The 19,351-nt window shown below is 41.0% G+C and overlaps 1 protein-coding gene across 8 annotated transcripts in view; it reads left to right on the top strand.

Moving 5' to 3' along the window:
* Positions 1-19,351, top strand: part of LRRC7 (leucine rich repeat containing 7) — a 464,098-nt gene that overhangs the window by 407,183 nt on the left and 37,564 nt on the right. For 6 of the 8 annotated variants that reach the window (XM_033916814.1, XM_033916809.1, XM_033916810.1 and 3 more), the window contains 2 exons: positions 10,448-10,714; positions 18,921-19,013. In XM_033916814.1, the coding sequence (XP_033772705.1) occupies positions 10,448-10,714; positions 18,921-19,013 (360 nt within the window). The remainder of the gene's footprint in view (positions 1-10,447; positions 10,715-18,920; positions 19,014-19,351) is intronic. The other 2 variants (XM_033916815.1, XM_033916811.1) reach the window with 1 other exon arrangement.

Below are 19,351 nucleotides of genomic sequence, written 5' to 3'. Positions count from 1 at the left end.
TTGGTACAATAAATTTTGCCTGCATCTTGTACACTGTCTGCCGTTTTTGTTTGGTTTTCCTGTTTTGGTGGTTTCACTGCAGATTTGGTTTTTATCACAATACGAAGGGCCACTGAAAAGTTCTCAGCCCAACCAAGAAGAGAATGATGTGGAGCCACAAAACTTATAAGTTACTCCACACTTTTCTTGACACTTTCATTTCAATGCATCTAGCAAATGGGCACAAGTATAAGGAATCCAAGCCATTGTGACATCACCGATGAGGTTGGCTCTTAGGCATTGGTGGTGGAATGAGGCATTATGACATCACAATACGAAGGGCCACTGAAAAGTTCTCAGCCCAACCAAGAAGAGAATGATGTGGAGCCATGAAACTTATAAGTTACTCCACACTTTTCTTGACACTTTTCGTTTCATTTCATATCATTGAAATGAAAAGTGCCAAGAAAAGTGTGGAATAACTTGTACGTTTCATGGCTCCACATCATTCTCTTCTTGGTTGGGCTGAGAACTTATCAGCGGCCCCTCGTAAATATAGATACACTCACATGCATTAAAATTTATACATACAAACACACATCCACACAAACACACCTCATATATCCCCTGTTACCCTAATGAGACTCACTTTACCCTGTGTTTTCACATCAAGCCCTCGAATAGGCATGCACAAATTTGCAAGTGGAGGAAAAGGAAACACACATCTCAACCTGTCTTTTCATTTAATTATGTTTTCATAAAATATGACTTATAGCAGTGTGAATACATTAAAATGGGGTATAGAGGAGGATGTGATGTCACCATCTTAGATGACTGTCTAAGTTCAAGTCCTCTAGGTTCAGATCTCAATCAATCCTAATTAGCATCACTTAAAGAAAAACATTGACTGTATTTAACTTCAGTAGTAAGGCATAGCAATAGACTGTTAAGGCATACAATTAACAGAATTTAAAAAGCAGCATTTCAAATCTGGTGATTGAGGCCCCCATCTGCTCCTGTTATACACAAGATGGGCTCTGAGAGAGTCAGAAGATGAATATATGTAAATGGAAAGTAAATTACAAGGAGAAAGATGAGGGGGTGGATGAAAGATTTTAAAGCTGAAATTTCACAAGGAAGACAGGAAGTCACTGCAGTTCTAACCAAGTTTAAAGCAAAATAATTGAGATCAGTAATTTAAAAAAACGGAGAATACGGAGCTGAGAATGACTAGAATTTGAGGATAAATTAGCCGATTTTAAATGCAGAAAAAAACAAATTTGGAGGAGATTGCAGCTAGCAGAGATGGTCTAATTGACAAAGTTGATTATCTCCAACATCTCAGCTAATGAAAGAATTTGAGAATTATCAGAGTCTGAGAATTAATTGGCCATATGAAAATAGAACATGTAGCTCAAAGAATATTTTAACTAGTTGTTTGATCCCAACTCAGAAAACGCTAAGGGGCTCATAATCAAAATGGAAATGCATCTAAAAACCAGCCTAAATGGGCACTTGGCCAATCAGTAAGATAAGTCGTCCAAGTGCCGATAATCGAACTGGGTTTTAGATGTATCTCAAAACGACTTAGGCCCTTTCAGGGCTGCTGTACGCCCAGAGCTAAAAGGGGTATTTTAGGAGGAGTGGTGAGGGCGGGATTTCGGTAGGACATGGGCCATCCTAGACTTAGTCATACTGCAAGTATAACCAAAAGTTTAACGAGGCTGCCTAGTCGGAATTTATACATAGCAACTTAGACGATGTAAAACCAGGTCTACTGCCCCAGGAAAATATCATACTTACAAGGTAAATTTTACACCTATATGGATAAGATTACACTTCTTATTCTAATATAAGGGCTCCTTATGCTAAGCAGTGTAAGAGCATTTTACGGCAGGCCGATGAGATAAATGCTCCAACGCTCAATGAATTCCTATGAGCGTCGGAGCACTTACCTCGCTGGCCCGCAGTAAAATGCTCTTAGCTGCTTAGTGTTAACAATAGCACCAAATATCAGAGATATTACCTTGATAATTCAGGAATGTATAGATGTGGTAGGAAACTAAAACTAACCCCCCTCTCCTATTAAACTGCGCTAGCAGTTTTTAGCATAGAGAGCCGCACTGAATGGTCCGTGCTGCTCTCGACGCTCATAGGAACTCTATGAGCGTTGGGAGCAGCGCGGCTCCCCACACTAGAAAAGTTTAGTAGAAGAGGCCTTAAATAGTGAAAAGACCAAATTGATGGGACTGAGTCATTCGTTAAGATGCCCTTTTACTACAAAGTATTTTTTTTTAATATTCTTTATTCATATTTAAAATTTCAATTGTGCACAAAAGATGATGCATTTACATAAATTAATATCATTATCGCACAATATACTTAATAGAATAAAGACAAGACTTATTTTCCCCCACCCACTTTTCAATTTACAATTCTATATTTCTTAACAAATATTAAAATATATCCCCCTCCCCGTCCCCGGATGTGCATGTTTTCCCCAATTTATGCAAATAAATCAATATTTACAATATTTAGTTAATGGTTCCCAAAACTTCCATAAATTTTTTATAATAACCCTTCTGAATGGCCATAAACTTTTCCATTTTAAAGATATAACATAGGGATTCCCACCAGAATGAATAATTTAATCTATCCCGATTTTTCCAATTTTTTAAAATAAGCTGCATGGCAACTCCCATCATTATAAACAAAAGCTTGTTATTTTTTGCCGAAATTTGACTTTTTGCCCTCATAGATGTTCCAGATAAAATGGTATCATACGATAGTGCCACTGGATTTTTGAATAAATTATTAACCTGATCCCAAATCAATCTCCAGAATTTTAGTATCAAAGGACAATAGTATATATAGTAAATGATCTAACGTCCCAACTTCCAGATGACAATGCCAACATCTATTAGATTTAGAACTATCTACTCTATGCAAACGAACTGGGGTCCAAAATACTTTATGTAATAAGAAAAACCATGTTTGTCTCATAGATGCAGACATTGTACATCTCATCCTCCAAGACCAAATTCGTGGCCATTGAGACACAGTAATTTGATGCATAGATAAGGTAGACAGGGACAGATTCTTCAGACTGTGGGGAACAACAAGTACAAGGGGGCACTCGGAGAAACTGAAAGGGGATAGGTTTAGAACCAATGCCAGGAAGTTCTTCTTCACCCAGAGAGTGGTGGACACATGGAACGCACTCCCGGAGGTTGTGGTGGGGCAGAAGACACTACAGGGATTCAAAGAAGGTTTGGATAAATTCCTGAAGGAAAAGGGGATTGAGGGATACAGATAGAAGTAAGGATAGGTTTTTTAGGGCAGGGAACACTTGACAGGTCATGCACCTGATGGGCCGCCGCGGGTGCGGACCGCTGGGTGCGATGGACCTCTGGTCTGATCCCGGTGGAGGCAACTTCTTATGTTCTTATGTTCTTTATCTCAATGCTCAATACAAAGTATTAAGAAATGGGCTTAACTCATTTTAACGTAGGACTTTCCCAAGGGCTCTAAAATGGTGCATGATTAGCACGCACTGGGAGGCAAATAACTGCAAAATGCGTTATTATTATTATTATGTACTGAATTTGTGATACCGCTTTTGCCAACAAAGGATCAAAGCAGTGTACATAAAAATTAAGAGTCCAAAACTAAACTAAACTAAACCTTAAGTTTATATACCGCATCCTCTCCATGGAAGTGGAGCTCGGCACGGTTTACAAGAACTTAAATATAAGAAGAGAAAGGAAAAGGTTTACATGATAGTAATATAGTAACATAGTAGATGATGGCAGATAACGGCCCGAATGATCCATCCAGTCTGCCCAACCTGATTCAGTTTAAAATTTTTTTAATTTTTTTCTTCTTAGCTATTTCTGGGCAAGAATCCAAAGCTTTACCCGGTACTGTGCTTGGGTTCCAACTGCCGATATCTCTGTTAAGACTTACTCCAGCCCATCTACACCCTCCCAGCCATTGAAGCCCTCCCCAGCCCATCCCCCACCAAACGGCCATACACAGACACAGACCGTGCAAGTCTGCCCAGTACTGGCCTTAGTTCAATATTTAATATTATTTTCTGATTCTAAATCCTCTGTGTTCATCCCACGCTTTTTTGAACACAGTCACGGTTTTACTCTCCACCACCTCTCTCGGGAGCGCATTCCAGGCATCCACTACCCTCTCCGTAATAGAATGGAAGAGTAAGGGGGGAAATCGAATTACATGTTAGAGAAGAGCCAAGTTTTCAGTTGCTTGCGGAATAGTTGGAGAGAGCCCAGGTTCCGCAACGGGATAGTAAGGTCGTTCCAGAGACCTGTGATTTTGAAGAGAAGAGATTTTCCCAGTTTACCTGCATAGAGAATACAGCGTAGAGAGTGGAAGGATAGTTTATATCTTTGGGCGGGTCTGGTGGAGTCAGGACTCGAGGAGTTAAAGGATAGTGGGATTAGGGGAGGAAGGATGCCGTGAATGATCTTAAAAGCCAGGCCGGAGCATTTGAAATAGATTCTGGGAATCACTGGGAGCCAGTGAAGATTGGACAGGAGATAGAAAAGGGTGCCAGCAATTGACAGGAACAACTTTAACACGTTTTGTGGTAAGCCTTTTTTCCCCACATTGAGCATGGATTTGCATTTAATATGGTTTAATTAAAGGGACCCTAAGTTCATTATTTTACACCAAACTTGTACATAAGAATACTGCCCTCCCTATTGAATCCTCACGGAAAATTCTAGGAATTACTATAGACTCCACAGTTTATTTGTTAGCTAAGAAGGTTTTTGGAAACTCCATCAATTAGATCCCCTTATATGAAGCTGTGTTAGGGTTTTTCATCACGAGTCCCTACAGGAAAAGCTCCAACGCTTATAGGAATTCTATGTGCATCGGAGCTTTTACTACAGTGGTCTGAGATAAAAACCCTTAACACAGCTTCATAAAAGGGGGCCTTAGTTATGTAGGATTAGGAAGTATTTCTCATTAGATCATTTTAAGTATATTATCCAAGCTTTTGCCATTCTCAGATTGTAACATTATCGATGCTGACTGTTCTGATAAACTCAGGAAACCTTTACAAATCTTATAGCAAGATTATGTTGTGGTGCTCGGCGATTTGATAAAGTGACTCCTCACTCAGAGAATAGTTAAGCTCTGGAATGCATTGCCAGAAGATGTGGTAAGGGTGGTTTATATGGCTGGTTTTTAAAAAAAGGTTTGGACAAGTTCCTGGAGGAAAAGACCGTAAACTGCTGTTGGGACAGACATGGGAGAAGCCACTGCTTGCCCTGGATCGCTGGCATGGAATGCTGCTACTATTTGGGGTTTAGCCAGGTACTTGTGACTTGGACTGGCCTCCATGAAGATGGGATACCGGACTAGATGGACCATTGGTCTAAGCCAGTAAGGCTATTCTTATGTTCTTATGTGAGCCAAGTATAGGACAATCAAGCCATTGTGACATCACTGCTGAGGTTGGCTCTTAGGCATTGGTGGAATGAGGCATTACGACATCACAATATCAGCTCCGGAATGTTGCTACTTATTTGGGTTTTTGCCAGGTACTTGTGACTTGGATTGGCCTCCATAAAGATGGGATACTGGACTAGATGAACCATTGATCTGATCAAGTAAGGCTATTTTTATGTTCTTATATTCTTCAAAGATTGCATTGGCTGCCTATAGACTTTCAAGCTTTGCCCTTTGATATTTAAGAATAATATCTAGGTTAGCACCATCTTATTTGTCTTCTTTATTAGTTTTTTTTCTGTATCAAACAGAACATTACACAATAGGAGCCAGTCAGCGATTATCTTTCTGGCAGCAATGAATATAAAATATAAGCATATTTTCACATCACTGCTATTGTACCAAAAATGTGGTTTCTTCTTCTTCAGGAAATCAAATTAGAGATGCATTATATGGGTTTTCATAAGAAATTGAAAACCTTTCATTTTTCTAAGGCTTTGGAGAATTAAGGGTTTTGTTTTTTTTTGTTAAGAACATAAGAGCATATCCCAGCAATTGTCTGTCTTCTGTGTGCTGCAATCCGCACTGAACCTTGAATGAAGGTAATTATGGAATGTAAGAATGATATTATATCATATTATATTATATGCTTTTGTGTGTTTATTGATTTTGCTGTTATTATTGAAAGGTGGTCAATCAAACTGAATGAGCAAGGCCATATAAGAATGGGAAATATCCCTTTCTAGATTTAACCTAGAGTGGGAGTGTGTGGTGCAGTGGGTAGAGCTACAGCCTTGGTACCCTGTGGTTGTGGGTTCAAATCCCGCACTGCTCCTTGTGACCCTGGGCAAGTCACTTAATCTCCATTGCCCTAGGTACATTAGATAGAGTGGGAGCCCACCAGGATGGTTAGTGAAAAATGCTTGAGTACCTGAATAATTTGTAATCCGCATAGAATTTAGAGAATGACACGGTGACAAAATTCATCACCGTTCCCATCCCCGCGGATAACCGCGGGAAACCATCTTCATGTCATTCTTTAAGGAAAGAGGGAAGAATCAGAGTATGAATGGCCACAACCACTGACCCGCAAGCTTTGCTTTGAAGAATGCTGGTGTAGAAGGCCCGAGGTTGAAATAGACACTAAAAAATGACATGGGATTATTTCCCGCGGTTATCCGCGGGGACGGGAATGGTGATGAATTTTGTCACCGTGTCATTCTCTAATAGAATTGTAAGATATGCAGAATATTGATTTTTTTTTTTTAAACAAACACTTTATCAGTGTGGGCTGGGCTGCCAAAATGCTGTGTATTGTCAAAATGCTTTTCTGTTTTTATGATATTATGATATATTCTGCATTTTCCACCAGCGGCGATTTCTAAGGTTATGCTGAAATGGTAGCAATTAGACCTGTGTAGAACAAGACAATTCCAGGACAGAGAAAAGCTAATTAGGTTTTGGAAAACTAATAACTTTAAGTGATCGTGATCTCTTTCCATGTTTACAAGTACAGCATTTTGTCAACTAAGGAGTGAAAAAGGTGCTTTCTCAATATTTAAAACTTGTGGGAAAATGTTTGTGTATGAAGTCTACTAAGAGATTGCTAATAACCATTCTTTGATTTCTCAAAATTCTCAAATGCGTTTGTTTCTTTGATTTCTCAAACAATATGCAAAGAACCTCTGCCAATAATGGGAAGAGTTACCTAAAAGCATGGGGGGAAAATTGAAATGAAAATTGAAACGATCACAGTGAAAGGAATTTGACAAGAGGGTGGGGAAGTTGCCTTTCTCCTTGATTACATTAAAATGACCTTAGAAAATTGCCCCCTTACCCTAATAAACTTGCTCCCAGAATTTGATCAAAAGTTATAGAATAGAACCAGTTATCCACGTAACTTAATTGTTAAATTGGCTGCTAATTAGTGTTAACAATTAATTACTGATTACTGGTGTTAATTGGTTCTAATTTGTCGTTACAAGCGTAACTAACTGCCTTTCATCGGTATTCTACAATTTGAGTGCACTGCAAGGGGGCATGGAACTGGGAGGGGCATGGGCAGGTGGGGGCATGCCTTCCACTTATATTTACTGTAAAGGTCATAGATCACTATCATTGTCTAACAGCAGTTGATCTAGCATAAATGCTAATGCCTTACAAACTTATATTTGTATTCTATAATGTTAATTATGCATGTAATTACCAGTATAAAATTTGCACTTAACATACATCACCCTGTTGCCTAACCTTAGGCAATGCTATGTTATATTAATCAGGTTTTCAATTCCATCCATATCTATTCAGTTCATGGTCAGATTACATTACAAGAGGTTGGGTCAGTTACCCAGGAAGTTATAATGGACAGTATGACACGGGCATTCAATAGGGTTGCTAGTGCAGGTAGATCAGTACAACTGTTAATACAGTTAGGTCATAGTTACAAATGTAAGTAAGTCATCTTTGGCTCATTGTTATGTCCCTGGAGTTGATTTGGACAGTTTAGAAATGGACTTTTACAATTACCATTTCAGTTGCTTCAGAGTTGGCTCCCTTCTTGGTATGGAAATGCTGTTAAAAGTTTTCTGAACCTGAGACAGTGGTCACAAGATCGTAGAGTAAGCAGTAGTTGGTTCCAGCATTTTGCTAATTGATATGGGATGGATAAGGTAATTTGCCTGGTAGACTTTATGTTGTTGCATGCTGGGAGTTTTGCATGGAAAAGATTTCTGGTGGAATATCTATGTGTAGATAATTACCCTATTTATGGGTAATTTTACAAGGACTTGCCTAGAGACAGAATTTCAATTTCAGTTTGGGAACTGAAACTACCCAAAATCCAAGTTTGGTTCAGCTGAAAATAAGAACATAAGAATAGCCTTACTGGGTCAGACCAATGGTCCATTATACCCAGTAGCCCATCCTCAAGGTGGCCAATCCAGGTCCTTTACCACAACCTCTGGCAACGCGTTCCAGAGCTTAACTATTCTCTGAGTGAAAAAAAATATTTCCTCCTATTGGTTTTAAAAAGTGAGTCCTCCCAGGCCAGCCACCACAACTCCCGGAAGAGACCAGATCCTGTTGGGCTGGCCACATCCCCTACCTCCAACCACAACTCTTCTGCCCTTCCACCACCTAAAGGCCCTTTCTGGGCCTACTTTGTAAAGCCTGGTCTTCTAGTTCCCTCTGTCAGGCAAGAGCAATCCCCAGTTGCTCTTGCTGCCACCAATCCATCAAGCTAAATGGCTGCTATTTTCACTCAACCATCAATAAATCTTATACTTATCTTCATTTTGTTTGTGATGGCTGAATGAAAATGATAGATGATAGATATTAAACAGCATTTTACGTATACTGAATAATTAGAAAAAAAATCTATGAAGAAATAAGGTGAAGAGGTATTGGAGAAAGTGCACATCCACTCGTATATACCCACCTTTTGAGTTTAAGAGAGTGCTACACATGAATTTTATTTTATGCATGCATATTACAGCTGCTCCCTGGCCTAAATGTGGCATTTGTATAAGTACCTGCCGTTGTGCTGGCATGCATATATATGAGCAATCATTCTTGTAAATAGCACGCTCGCTTCATGAAGAGTGTGCAAGTGTACCATATTGAAAATAGTGAATGCGTGGGTGCACCATTTAACAATAGCATGTACTCTTCGTGACGCATGTGCATTGTTTGTGAAGAGCAAAGCAAAAAACACTCCACAAAACACTGCCACAACCTAAACGAGATACTACAAAAAGGCAGAATAGTCAAAGGTTCAAGAGAGGGGTCGCTCAGAGGAATTGTAAAACCTTACCACTCTAAACAGCCAAATATTTGTAAATGTAAGGAGCCCTCAGTGTGAACGAGCAGCCACGGGAGACCAGCTCCAACGCTTCACAAAACAGGCAGAGGTCATGTACCCCCACCCGCACACCGTCACTGGGCCCCCAATGTGTGCAATAATAAAGTAAAAACACTCACAACTCAAATCAAACTATAATCACACATAAATTAGGATGAAAACCTCTGAGCGGCCCCTCACAGAACCAATCCAGCCAGCTCCCCAGCGCAACTTAGAGACAATAATGAAAACCCAACTTAACTGAATATAATAGACATCTGAAGCACAAAACTCAAACGCAACAAACTGCTCATTCACACTGAGGGCTCCTTACATTTACAAATATTTGGCTGTTTAGAGTGGTAGGGTTTTACAATTCCTCTGAGCGACCCCTCTCTTGAACCTTTGACTATTCTGCCTTTTTGTAGTATCTTGTTTGTGAAGAGAGCACAGTAATAATGACATTTCTAAGAAAGCTGATACCGGGGCCAACTGCTGCAGTTATGCACTCCAAATTTCACAGGGTGAAGGGGCTCAATCTGTGCACCATGATTGTGAAGAACTGTCAATAGAATGGCTAGACCTGAAAGAAAGAAAAAAAAACCCAAAACAAAACTGGAGACAGCCCTGACTAGGTGGCACATGAAGACTCATGGACTGGAGGAGAATCAGAGGAGGAGGTATTTGCCAGGTACATGTGACCTGGGCTAGATGGACCATTGGTCTGACCCAATAAGGCTATTCTTATGTTCTTATGAGGAGAAAATAACTAAGCCAAAACAAAATAATGAATGCAAATCGTATCCTCAGTAGTGGATTCAGTGGCGTAAATGACATCCCACAGGCTTCAGCAGTGCTAGGGGATCCGGAGAAGGAAGAGCTCGCTTCTAGCCACTTTCAGATCCTCTTAAGTGAATCCTTCCTTTTCTGGTGTCCCTTTCCAGTATTTTGCTTTTAATTCAAATTTCTGCTATAGAGTGGATCAGATTTTTTGACTCTACCATTGGCATTCTGATGGAGTAGCGCAATGAGCACTGCTGGATTTTTGGGGGTTTTTTTTGCTACTGATGGTCCTTCAAGGCTCACCTTTGAGAGGTGGTCTAATTTCAGTTGACTCTGTAAGTGGTAATAATTGCTTCTTTACAGCTTCCTGAATCTGTGCCTAACGGGTTGCATTACCCACAGGCAGGTAGCCATATCCAGACTCTGATGGGGTCCCAAAGCCTTCAGCATCGTTCCCGGGAGCAGCAACACTACGACGGAAGCAGCAACAAAGTGACCATTCAGCAGTATCAGAGCCAGCTGCCTATTCAGATCCCTTCCTCGCAGAACCTGTCTTCCCGGGGAGCTCAGCCGGGACGGTGCCTAATCCAGACAAAAGGACAGAGGAGTATGGATGGATATCAGGACCAGGTAAGAGCACCAATAAACCGCAGTTGAAGGAGGAGGGCGCCTACTTCTGAACCAAGAGGTCTAGTTTATTGCAGATGATGCTTACGAAAGCTGTGCCTTTTATTGTTCTATTCAAGTGCTCACGACTCTAATTCCTAATAGGTATTAACTGGTTTTAACACATGTTAATTGACAGGCATTGAGATATATTGCATACACATCTAAATCCCAGTTTTAGAAAGCTAGGATATGCACACCCAGAAACTAGAATACATGCATATTACAAGAGGGCGTGGTCTGGAATTTACACTAGGTGAGGCATAAAGAAAATAAATGCAGAAGGGGAATGCAAATTTGCCACTGATATTAACATTGGGATTTATACCTGCTCCTGGGAATATCTAGTTTAGAAAATGAGGCTCATTCACTCCACTGGAAGAAATCAGGATAGTCACCCCTTAATCCTGCAGTGTTCCCACCCACACCCAAAGGGCTTGTATATTTCTAAAATGGCTGTGTTCACCCTGCTCATAGTTTAGAGCAGTTGTTCCCAATCCTGTCCTGGAGGATCACCAGGCCAGTCGGGTTTTCAGGCTAGCCCTAATGAATATGCATAGAGCAGATTTGGATGCCTGTCACTTCCATTATATGCAAATCTCTCTCTTGCATATTCAAGTTTCATGTTTATTATAGAATTTGATTAATCGCCTATTCCAAATTCTAAGCGATGTACAGATCGATAAAAATTACAGAGTTAGGGGAAACAAACGTAACTAACAAAAAAAAAAACTAAATCTACTAGACATAATAAAAAACCAACTTATACAAACATAATAAAACACAAGGAAAGGCTAGGAAGGAAATACAATCTGATTATAAAGAAAAACAATTAAGGTTAAAAACAATAGGAAAGGGAAAGAGAAAACTATCAAAAGATATAAAAATAAAATGAGTCATAAATAATTCATTTAGTCATTGAATGCATCTTTAAAAAGAAAACCCTTGAGTTTGCTCTTAAATTTTTCCAAGCCTGAAAACCTGATTGGCCTGGTGGTCCTCCAGGACACGGTTGGGAACCCCTGGTGTAGACATTGATGCTTGTAAAACAGATGCTCTCACCACATGTAACTAGTACATATACAATGGTGAGGGTGAGAGGCAGCCGGGGTGCTGGCGCCCCCTCTCCGCCCCCACTGTCGCACACCCGTACCCCTTCCCTTCCACCACCCCCTGTACGTCTTTAACTTTCCTGATGCGAGTAGCATCACCAGCTTGCTGCCCACGTTGATGTCAGCTCGCCCTCTGTCATCATTTCCTAGACGCGGGACCTGGAAGTGTTGGCAGAGGGAGAACGATGCTGGCGCGAGTGGTAAGTTAGAGCTTCTGCTTGCACCGGCGAAGACCTAGAGGTGCGTTGGGGGACGGGGACATGAAGGCGCATGCATGGCAAGGGGAGGAGGGTTGCCAGCACCCCCACCAAGATGGCACCAGAGGCAGATCTCCCCCCTCCCCCCCTCTTACTACACCACTGTACATATACGAGCGTATGTCTACTCTAGGACATATTTTAGAAAAGATTCTACATCCACAGACCTCATTCTAAAATACTAGTAGAAGTTGACAAGTCCCAATTCTGGTTTTGTAACATCCTTTCTAAAATCTGCCTCCATAAAACTTTCTCCAGGTGGAATAGATTTGTTTGTGGTTCTCAAACTCTAAATCTTGGTATACCTTCCAATTTGGTAATAGGAATTCATCACATATTGTGCTCATTAAACAGCAATTTAAATGGGCTGAATTAATTCGGTTTCAAAGGTATTCCTCTCACATAGTGCAAACATAGAGCAGCTGAGATTACAGAAAGTGCAATGAGTCTTATACTGTCTGAAAGGCTGCCGGCCATCATTAATCAAATGTGCAGCACAACTTATATCATTAAAAAAAGCCTCCTTGTTTTCTTCCTGAAATGTTTCCTTGCCGTAATGATCCTCTTTGCACACAGTTAGGTAAATAGTTATAAAAACACAAGACTGAATCAAAAATCTGCCATTAGATTGTGCAAAAGACAATTCTGCATATGTAAGTGCACAGAAAAGTGACACTTTCACACTCTTCTATAAGATCCCATATCTGCTGTAGTGTGAATGAGGACATACATGGATCAAAGCATAGGTGAAACATTATTGCATGGTGTGCTTAGAAAACTGTAAGTTACACACATTGCATGACGTATATAGAATATTATATGTTACCATACTGTAAGTATATGCATTGCATGGTATACTTAGAATACTATAAGTTACAGAATATTGTAAGTTACACCTGTTGCATGATATACATAGAATATTGTAAGTAACAGAATACTGTAAGTACATGCATTCTGTAGTGTACTTAGAATAGACCAGATAAGTTCGGTGGTAAGAAGCTGCTTTTATAAGTTCCACATGATAAGATCAGTTGCAAAAATTTTAGAACCAGCAGCATTAAATACCCTTATTCATTCTCTCATTATCTCTAGACTGGATTACTATAATTCTCTATATAAAATCATCACCCAGATTTAACTAAGACGTCTACAGTTATTCCAGAATACATCTATAAAAATCTTAAAGTCCCCAAAATTTGATCATGTGACACCTTTATTACAAAATGCTCATGGCTGCCAATTTCACATCGGATCACACATATATATATTTTTTTTTTTTCCATGAAAGTTTATTGAAATTTCAAAGAACAAATAACAATAAAACATATATAATAATCTTGCTCTGTTTTAAAAACACGACAGTCAAACTTACTGACATTTCTAGATACACTCTTAATTCCATATACACCCATTAGGACCTTACGATCTGTAGATCAAAATTTGCTTGTAATCCCCTCCTTAAAAATAATCAATACTCGAAGAAATGAAATTTTTACAACTTATGCTCTGCAACTTTGGAATTAGTTACCTTACCATCTCGGAGAAAAACAAAATCTTGATTGGTTTAAGAGCTCATTAAAATCCTTCTTCTATAGAGATGCCTTTCAAACATAAAATCAAATAATTGATGTTTCTCTCCATAGAATCCCGAACTTCAGGATGCTTCAGACACCTTTCCTATGGGCCCATTTTCTACTACCATTATTTGTTTCTTTCCAATAATTATTGTATTTCAACCTGCATCCCTATTGTATCATGTTGGTCTTGTATTATTCTAGTACATGTCCGTAATTTGTAATGTTTCCCATTTTAAATTGTACATCGCTTAGAAGTACTATAAGCGATATAATCAAATTTTAAATAAACCTGAAACCAGAATATTGTAAGTTACACCCCTAGCATGGTGTACTTAGAATACTGCAAGTTACATGGTACTGTAAGTTGCACACATTGCATGATGTATTAAGATTTGCCCGTTTTTGCCTGACATTGATCTTTTGTAAGCATTGCCAGTGCAGGTTTATGCCAGTATTCTGTTATGGAACCTGGGCACCCAGATGCCATGATAGAGTAGGTGCTGTCTGTGCAGTACAGAGGAGTCTAATAGGGGGCATCCAGTTATAAAATTACCCCATAGTTTATCAGTAAGTGGCACACCAAAGCATTAAAAAACTGAATGATATATACTTTGATAAATTTAATTAATAAACCAACCTTTACCATTTTTAATGTAGCAAAATACCAATTAGTAGAACTGTTCTAAAAAAAAAAAAAAAAAAGGGGGGGTGGGAAATCCCTTTCCTTTTTGCAGTTGTGAAAATGTTCCAGGACATCCTAAGCTCAGTTTTCTCCTGTTGTGTTTATATGCATATTGAAATCCGTCACGTGTGTTGTCTGTAGCTCGTGCTCGGTGATGTAGTGAGGGTGAGATGTGCCTGGTACGGGGGCACCACTCCCCTGCCCTCTTCTCCCCTCACCCGCTCTTTCCCTGCCCCTCCTGCTACATGTGCGTACACCCTTCCCTACCCCGTACCTCTTTTAACTTCTCCAGTGCAAGCAGCATCACCAACTGACTACCCACATTGGCATCAGTTCTCCCTCGGGCTTGTCTTCTTAGGCACAGGACCTGGAAGTGACGTCGGAGGGAAAGCCAACACTAGTTGGAGTTGCTGTTTGCGCCAGGTTGGGAGGTGGGGAGTGAAGGCACGCGTGTGGCGAGGAGAGGAGTGGGTAGGCAGAGAGGAGGAGGGGTGCTGGCGCTTTCATCAAGATGGCGCCCGGAGCAGACCGCCTCCTCCTTACTACACCATTGCTCGTGCTGTACTCCCTTATGGATCAGTGGTCTAAGGATTTACCCAGCTAACGTCCTACTCTGAAATATTTCCCCTGCAGACCGGCCGAAGTTTGTTCTCCCAAATTCCACAGGGCAACTCTGAAGGTGTTCCCAGGGCTTCAGTGTGATCAGTTAGATGCTGGGATGCTGCACACTAAAGCCTTGATTCCATAAATGTGCCTAACTTTTAGGCACTACTGAGCGCAATTGTCAATCATCCGCTAGGCGTCATTTATAGAATGGGGCCTAGCGGCACCTAAGCATTCTTAGTCACCAGTTAGATTTTGAAACCCTTAGACGCACTCCACATAGGCCAGGGTTTTCGTGGCCTAAATAAGTGCGCCTAAGTTAAACCGTACCCCAAATCTACCCAGAATCCTCCCATAACCAGGCCTTCTATCTGATGGGCGTCTCAGAGCAGGCATTTACTTCGATGTGGTAGGCACCTACAAGTTAGGTGCCTACTGGCTAATTCGATTTTTTTAATTGCTTTTTAATGGTTCTTTTCAATTAACGGCGCTGACTAAGCTAATTAAGATAATTAAGTGGTGGTGTGGTGTTAAAAGACATGCAGGATCGCCAAGTGGATGTGGTCTTCAGGAAACTTTTTGATGCAGCTATTTTGGGTATCAAGACTGTTTCAGCAACATCGTTTGTGGCTCGCGTCTGTCTCTCTCAACTGCGTACCCTGGAAAGTGAGGCAGTAGATCTCCCTCCTCAACTTCTGATGGCTGGGACAGATTATATGGCAGATGCTTTGTGTGACCTCATGAGAGTTCTGGCTAAGGTGTCAGCGTACTCCATTTCTGCTCAGTGAATGCTCTGGGTTCGCCAGTGGGCTAGTGACATCACCTCCAAGACTACTTTGGCTAGGCTGCCTTTTAAGGGACAGTTATTGTTTGGCAAAGGCCTGGATGACCTCATGGATTCTGTGATGAACCGTCAATCTAAGACTCTACCTGATAGTAGACCCAGACCCTCCAGGGATTCTGGTCATTCTAATTTTCGTGGCTCCAAGCGTTCCAGACTGTATGCGAATTCCACGTCGCAGAGATTTTCCCAGGGCGTCCGACGTAGATATACTGGCTAGAGGCGTGCCGAGCCTTCCTCTTCACGTACTGCACCTTCTGCCAGAAAGGCTCAATGACACCAGACTGCTGGATGCCCCTCAACACATAGGGGGCCGGCTCTCAGCATTTCTTCCTGCCTGGATGTGCATTACATCCAACCAGTGGGTTTTGGACATCATTCGGTCAGGTTACGAGCTGGAATTTGCTCAACCTCTTACAGATTGGTTGGTGGACTCTCCTTCAGGTCGCTTGGACAAGCCACCATTCAATGCTTACTAGATATTCAAGCTTTAAAGCCAGTACCGCCAGGCCTCTTGGGCTTAGGCAGATACTCCATATACTTTATCATGCCAAAGAAAGATTCAGAAGATTGGAGGCCTATTCAAGATCTTCCGCGATTCTGAATGGAGACCGTTTGTTCTGTCATTGTAGCAGTGGCCCCAGGAGAGTTTCTTGCCTCTCTGGATCTCACGGAGGCATACTTGCACATTCCCATTTTTCCGGCCCACTGCAGATTTTTAAGGTTTCATATCTTGAAGCAGCATTACCAGTTCTAGGCTCTGCCATTTGGATTGGCAACAGCACCCCAGACCTTCACCGAGATAGTAGTGGGGGCTTACCAGCATAAGATGGGTCTCCAGGTTCACCCTTACTTAGACAACTGGCTGATCAGAGCGCCCTCGTCGGACGAAGGATGTCGCATGGAAATATAGGATACTTAGCACTCCCATAATCACTCGAGGGGAATTTGGGAGGAGGGGATGTCCTTCTTAATGGGTTCAGCATTACAGGTTCTGCAAACATGGGATTAGTTTTGAATCAGGTGGGCCAGAGGGAGGAAGGGATGGGGGTGTTGGCCCTCTACTTCCTGTTAAATCAGGCAGGTGTCAATAGGGCTGCGGAACTGACTGGATGATAAAGGGAATCTGAGGTCTGTCAGTCCCACACTTAATTTTGCATTGGGTGGAAGGGTATATGGAGGGGCTGTCAGTCTCAAAAGCTAATTTTACATTGGATGAGAGAGGATGTAGCCAGCTAAAGCTGAAAATCAACAGCAAACAGCTAAGATTAGGTAACCAAAGACTGATTGCCCTAAATTCTAGGCAGCTATGTTTTACCTACTTAGATCATGGATGATTCTCAACTGAAAATCCAGCTAGCAAAATTTAACTGAAAATTTAACTGAAAATAAACTTGGGTGAGCAAAGGTTGGCTGGCTAAGGTGGTCACTGAAGCTTTTTGGCCCAGATTCTATAAACTGTACCAGAATTTAGGCGCCTAGATCGACCAATCTAGGCACCCAATTTAAATTTTTAATTAGCTTAATTGGTGCTGTTAATGATCAATAGTGAGCTCATAATTGGCAAAAATTAATTGGGTGGTAGGCACCTAACTAGGTGGTTATGGGTGGATCATAGGTGGGTCTTGGGCATTATGTGTAGGCATCTAAACTGGACTTAGGCACCGGTATTTAGGTCAAGAAACTCCTGGCATAAATGGAGGGTGCCTATGATTTTGACACCTACCGGTGCCGAAGTCCAATTTAGGTGCCGCTAGGTGCAATTCTATAAACAGCAGATTGGCAGCTGCTATGCACCACGAACTCAGCACTGTTTGCAGAATCAGGGCCTTTATGAATATCCAAGTGTTTCATTTAGAATTCACCTGCTCCATAACGTGTCATAGCCCAGGAGATTGAAATCCTTTACAACTTCTATTCTATCACCTTCAAGCTTCATAAAAGGTGTGGACAATTCTTGGAAGAAAAATCCATTCACTGTTAAGGTACTGGTGACTTGGTACTGGTGCCAGGTACTGGTGACTTGAATTGGCCACTGTTGGAACTAGGATATTGGCCTAGACAAACCCTTGGCCTGACCTAGTGTGGCAGTTTTTGTGTTCTTACGATAAAGCTGTGGTGGAAGGGAGGAAGGAATGAAGAAGGGAAGATTGAGACCAAGAAAGAGTTTACTGATCCTTCTCTCTTACACACATAGAAACCAGCTCTGTGGGTGCTGACGAGTGCTGTGCACCTCTAATATTGATAAAACTCATTCACTGTGTCCAGAAAGGGTCAATTTGAATTGTGTTTGGTACCTCCCCCAAATCTGTGCTTCACAAGGAAGAGGAAAGGGAGCTGGGTGTCTGTGAGCCACAGGGGGCTTGAGGAGAGGGAGAGAAGGTCTGAAAGGCTACTGCTGAAGGGGAGAATGTGATACCTTAGCTAAGGGGTGAGCAACTCCGGTCCTCAAGGGCTGGAATCCTGTCAGGTTTTCAGGATTTCCCCAATGAATATATATGAGATCTATTTGCATGCACTGCTTTCAATGCATATTCTGAAAACCCGACTGGATTCCGGCCCTCGAGGACCGGAGTTGCCCACCCCTGCCTTAGCTGCTGCTTTCCAAAGTCCTGCCATATCTTTCTAAAAGCAATTGAAGGCTTTTTGTTGAATACGATGCTATAGATATCTTTGACTGCAAGTGATGACCAGTGATGAGATGACTCTCCAGTTCGATAGATTTTTTTTTTTAAATGTTCTCTCAGGATGTGTGTGCTTTCATTGATGTGTTATTTTAGAATTTGATGGTATATGTTTTATTTGGTATCCACTGAGAACTGCAGATCAGGCGGAATATAAAATTTTAAATAAATAAATTGATCTATGTTTATAGGAAGGATTTCCTTTACTAGCTGTGGCCACTGAATGAAACAGAAGGGTTTATGTGTTGTATGTCATTATTGTTGCCAGTAAATGTACTGTAACTTTAAGAGCCCTGCATTCTGGGCCTTGAAATTCCTCTTTAGTTTGTAAAATTGAGTGCCCCAGAGAGGTGCAGTTATTAAGAAGATTTGTTGTAGGATATCCAATTATCTCTCCGTGTCTTTCCAACATAGTTTTGTGTGAGAATAGAAAAGAATCCTGGCCTTGGATTCAGTATCAGTGGTGGAATAAGTGGACAAGGAAACCCGTTCAAACCTTCTGACAAGGTAAGGTGCCACTTTTTTTTTTTTTTTTTTTTTTTTAATCAATATTGTTAACTTTACATGATAAGTTAATGAAGGGTTAAGGGGTACAGTGGTATCAATAGCCACCTTTGCCAAACTGAATTGGTTTTCAAAATGCTGCACAATGAATATCTAGCCATTATCTTATCTTCCTAGAAAGTGAAGTCGCTTACTTGCTTGAGTATCTGAATAAATTCATGTAAACTGTTTTGAGCTCCCCTGGGAGAACGGTATAGAAAATTGAATGAATGAATGAATAAATAAATAAATACTTGTACCAAGTTTTCTCTGAAGACAAAAGTCCACCAGTCACATAAGTG

Source organism: Geotrypetes seraphini, chromosome 12, assembly GCF_902459505.1.
Source record: "Geotrypetes seraphini chromosome 12, aGeoSer1.1, whole genome shotgun sequence".
In the NCBI taxonomy this organism is placed as follows: Eukaryota; Metazoa; Chordata; class Amphibia; order Gymnophiona; family Dermophiidae; genus Geotrypetes; species Geotrypetes seraphini.
This window is presented reverse-complemented; position numbering and strand designations above follow the sequence as displayed.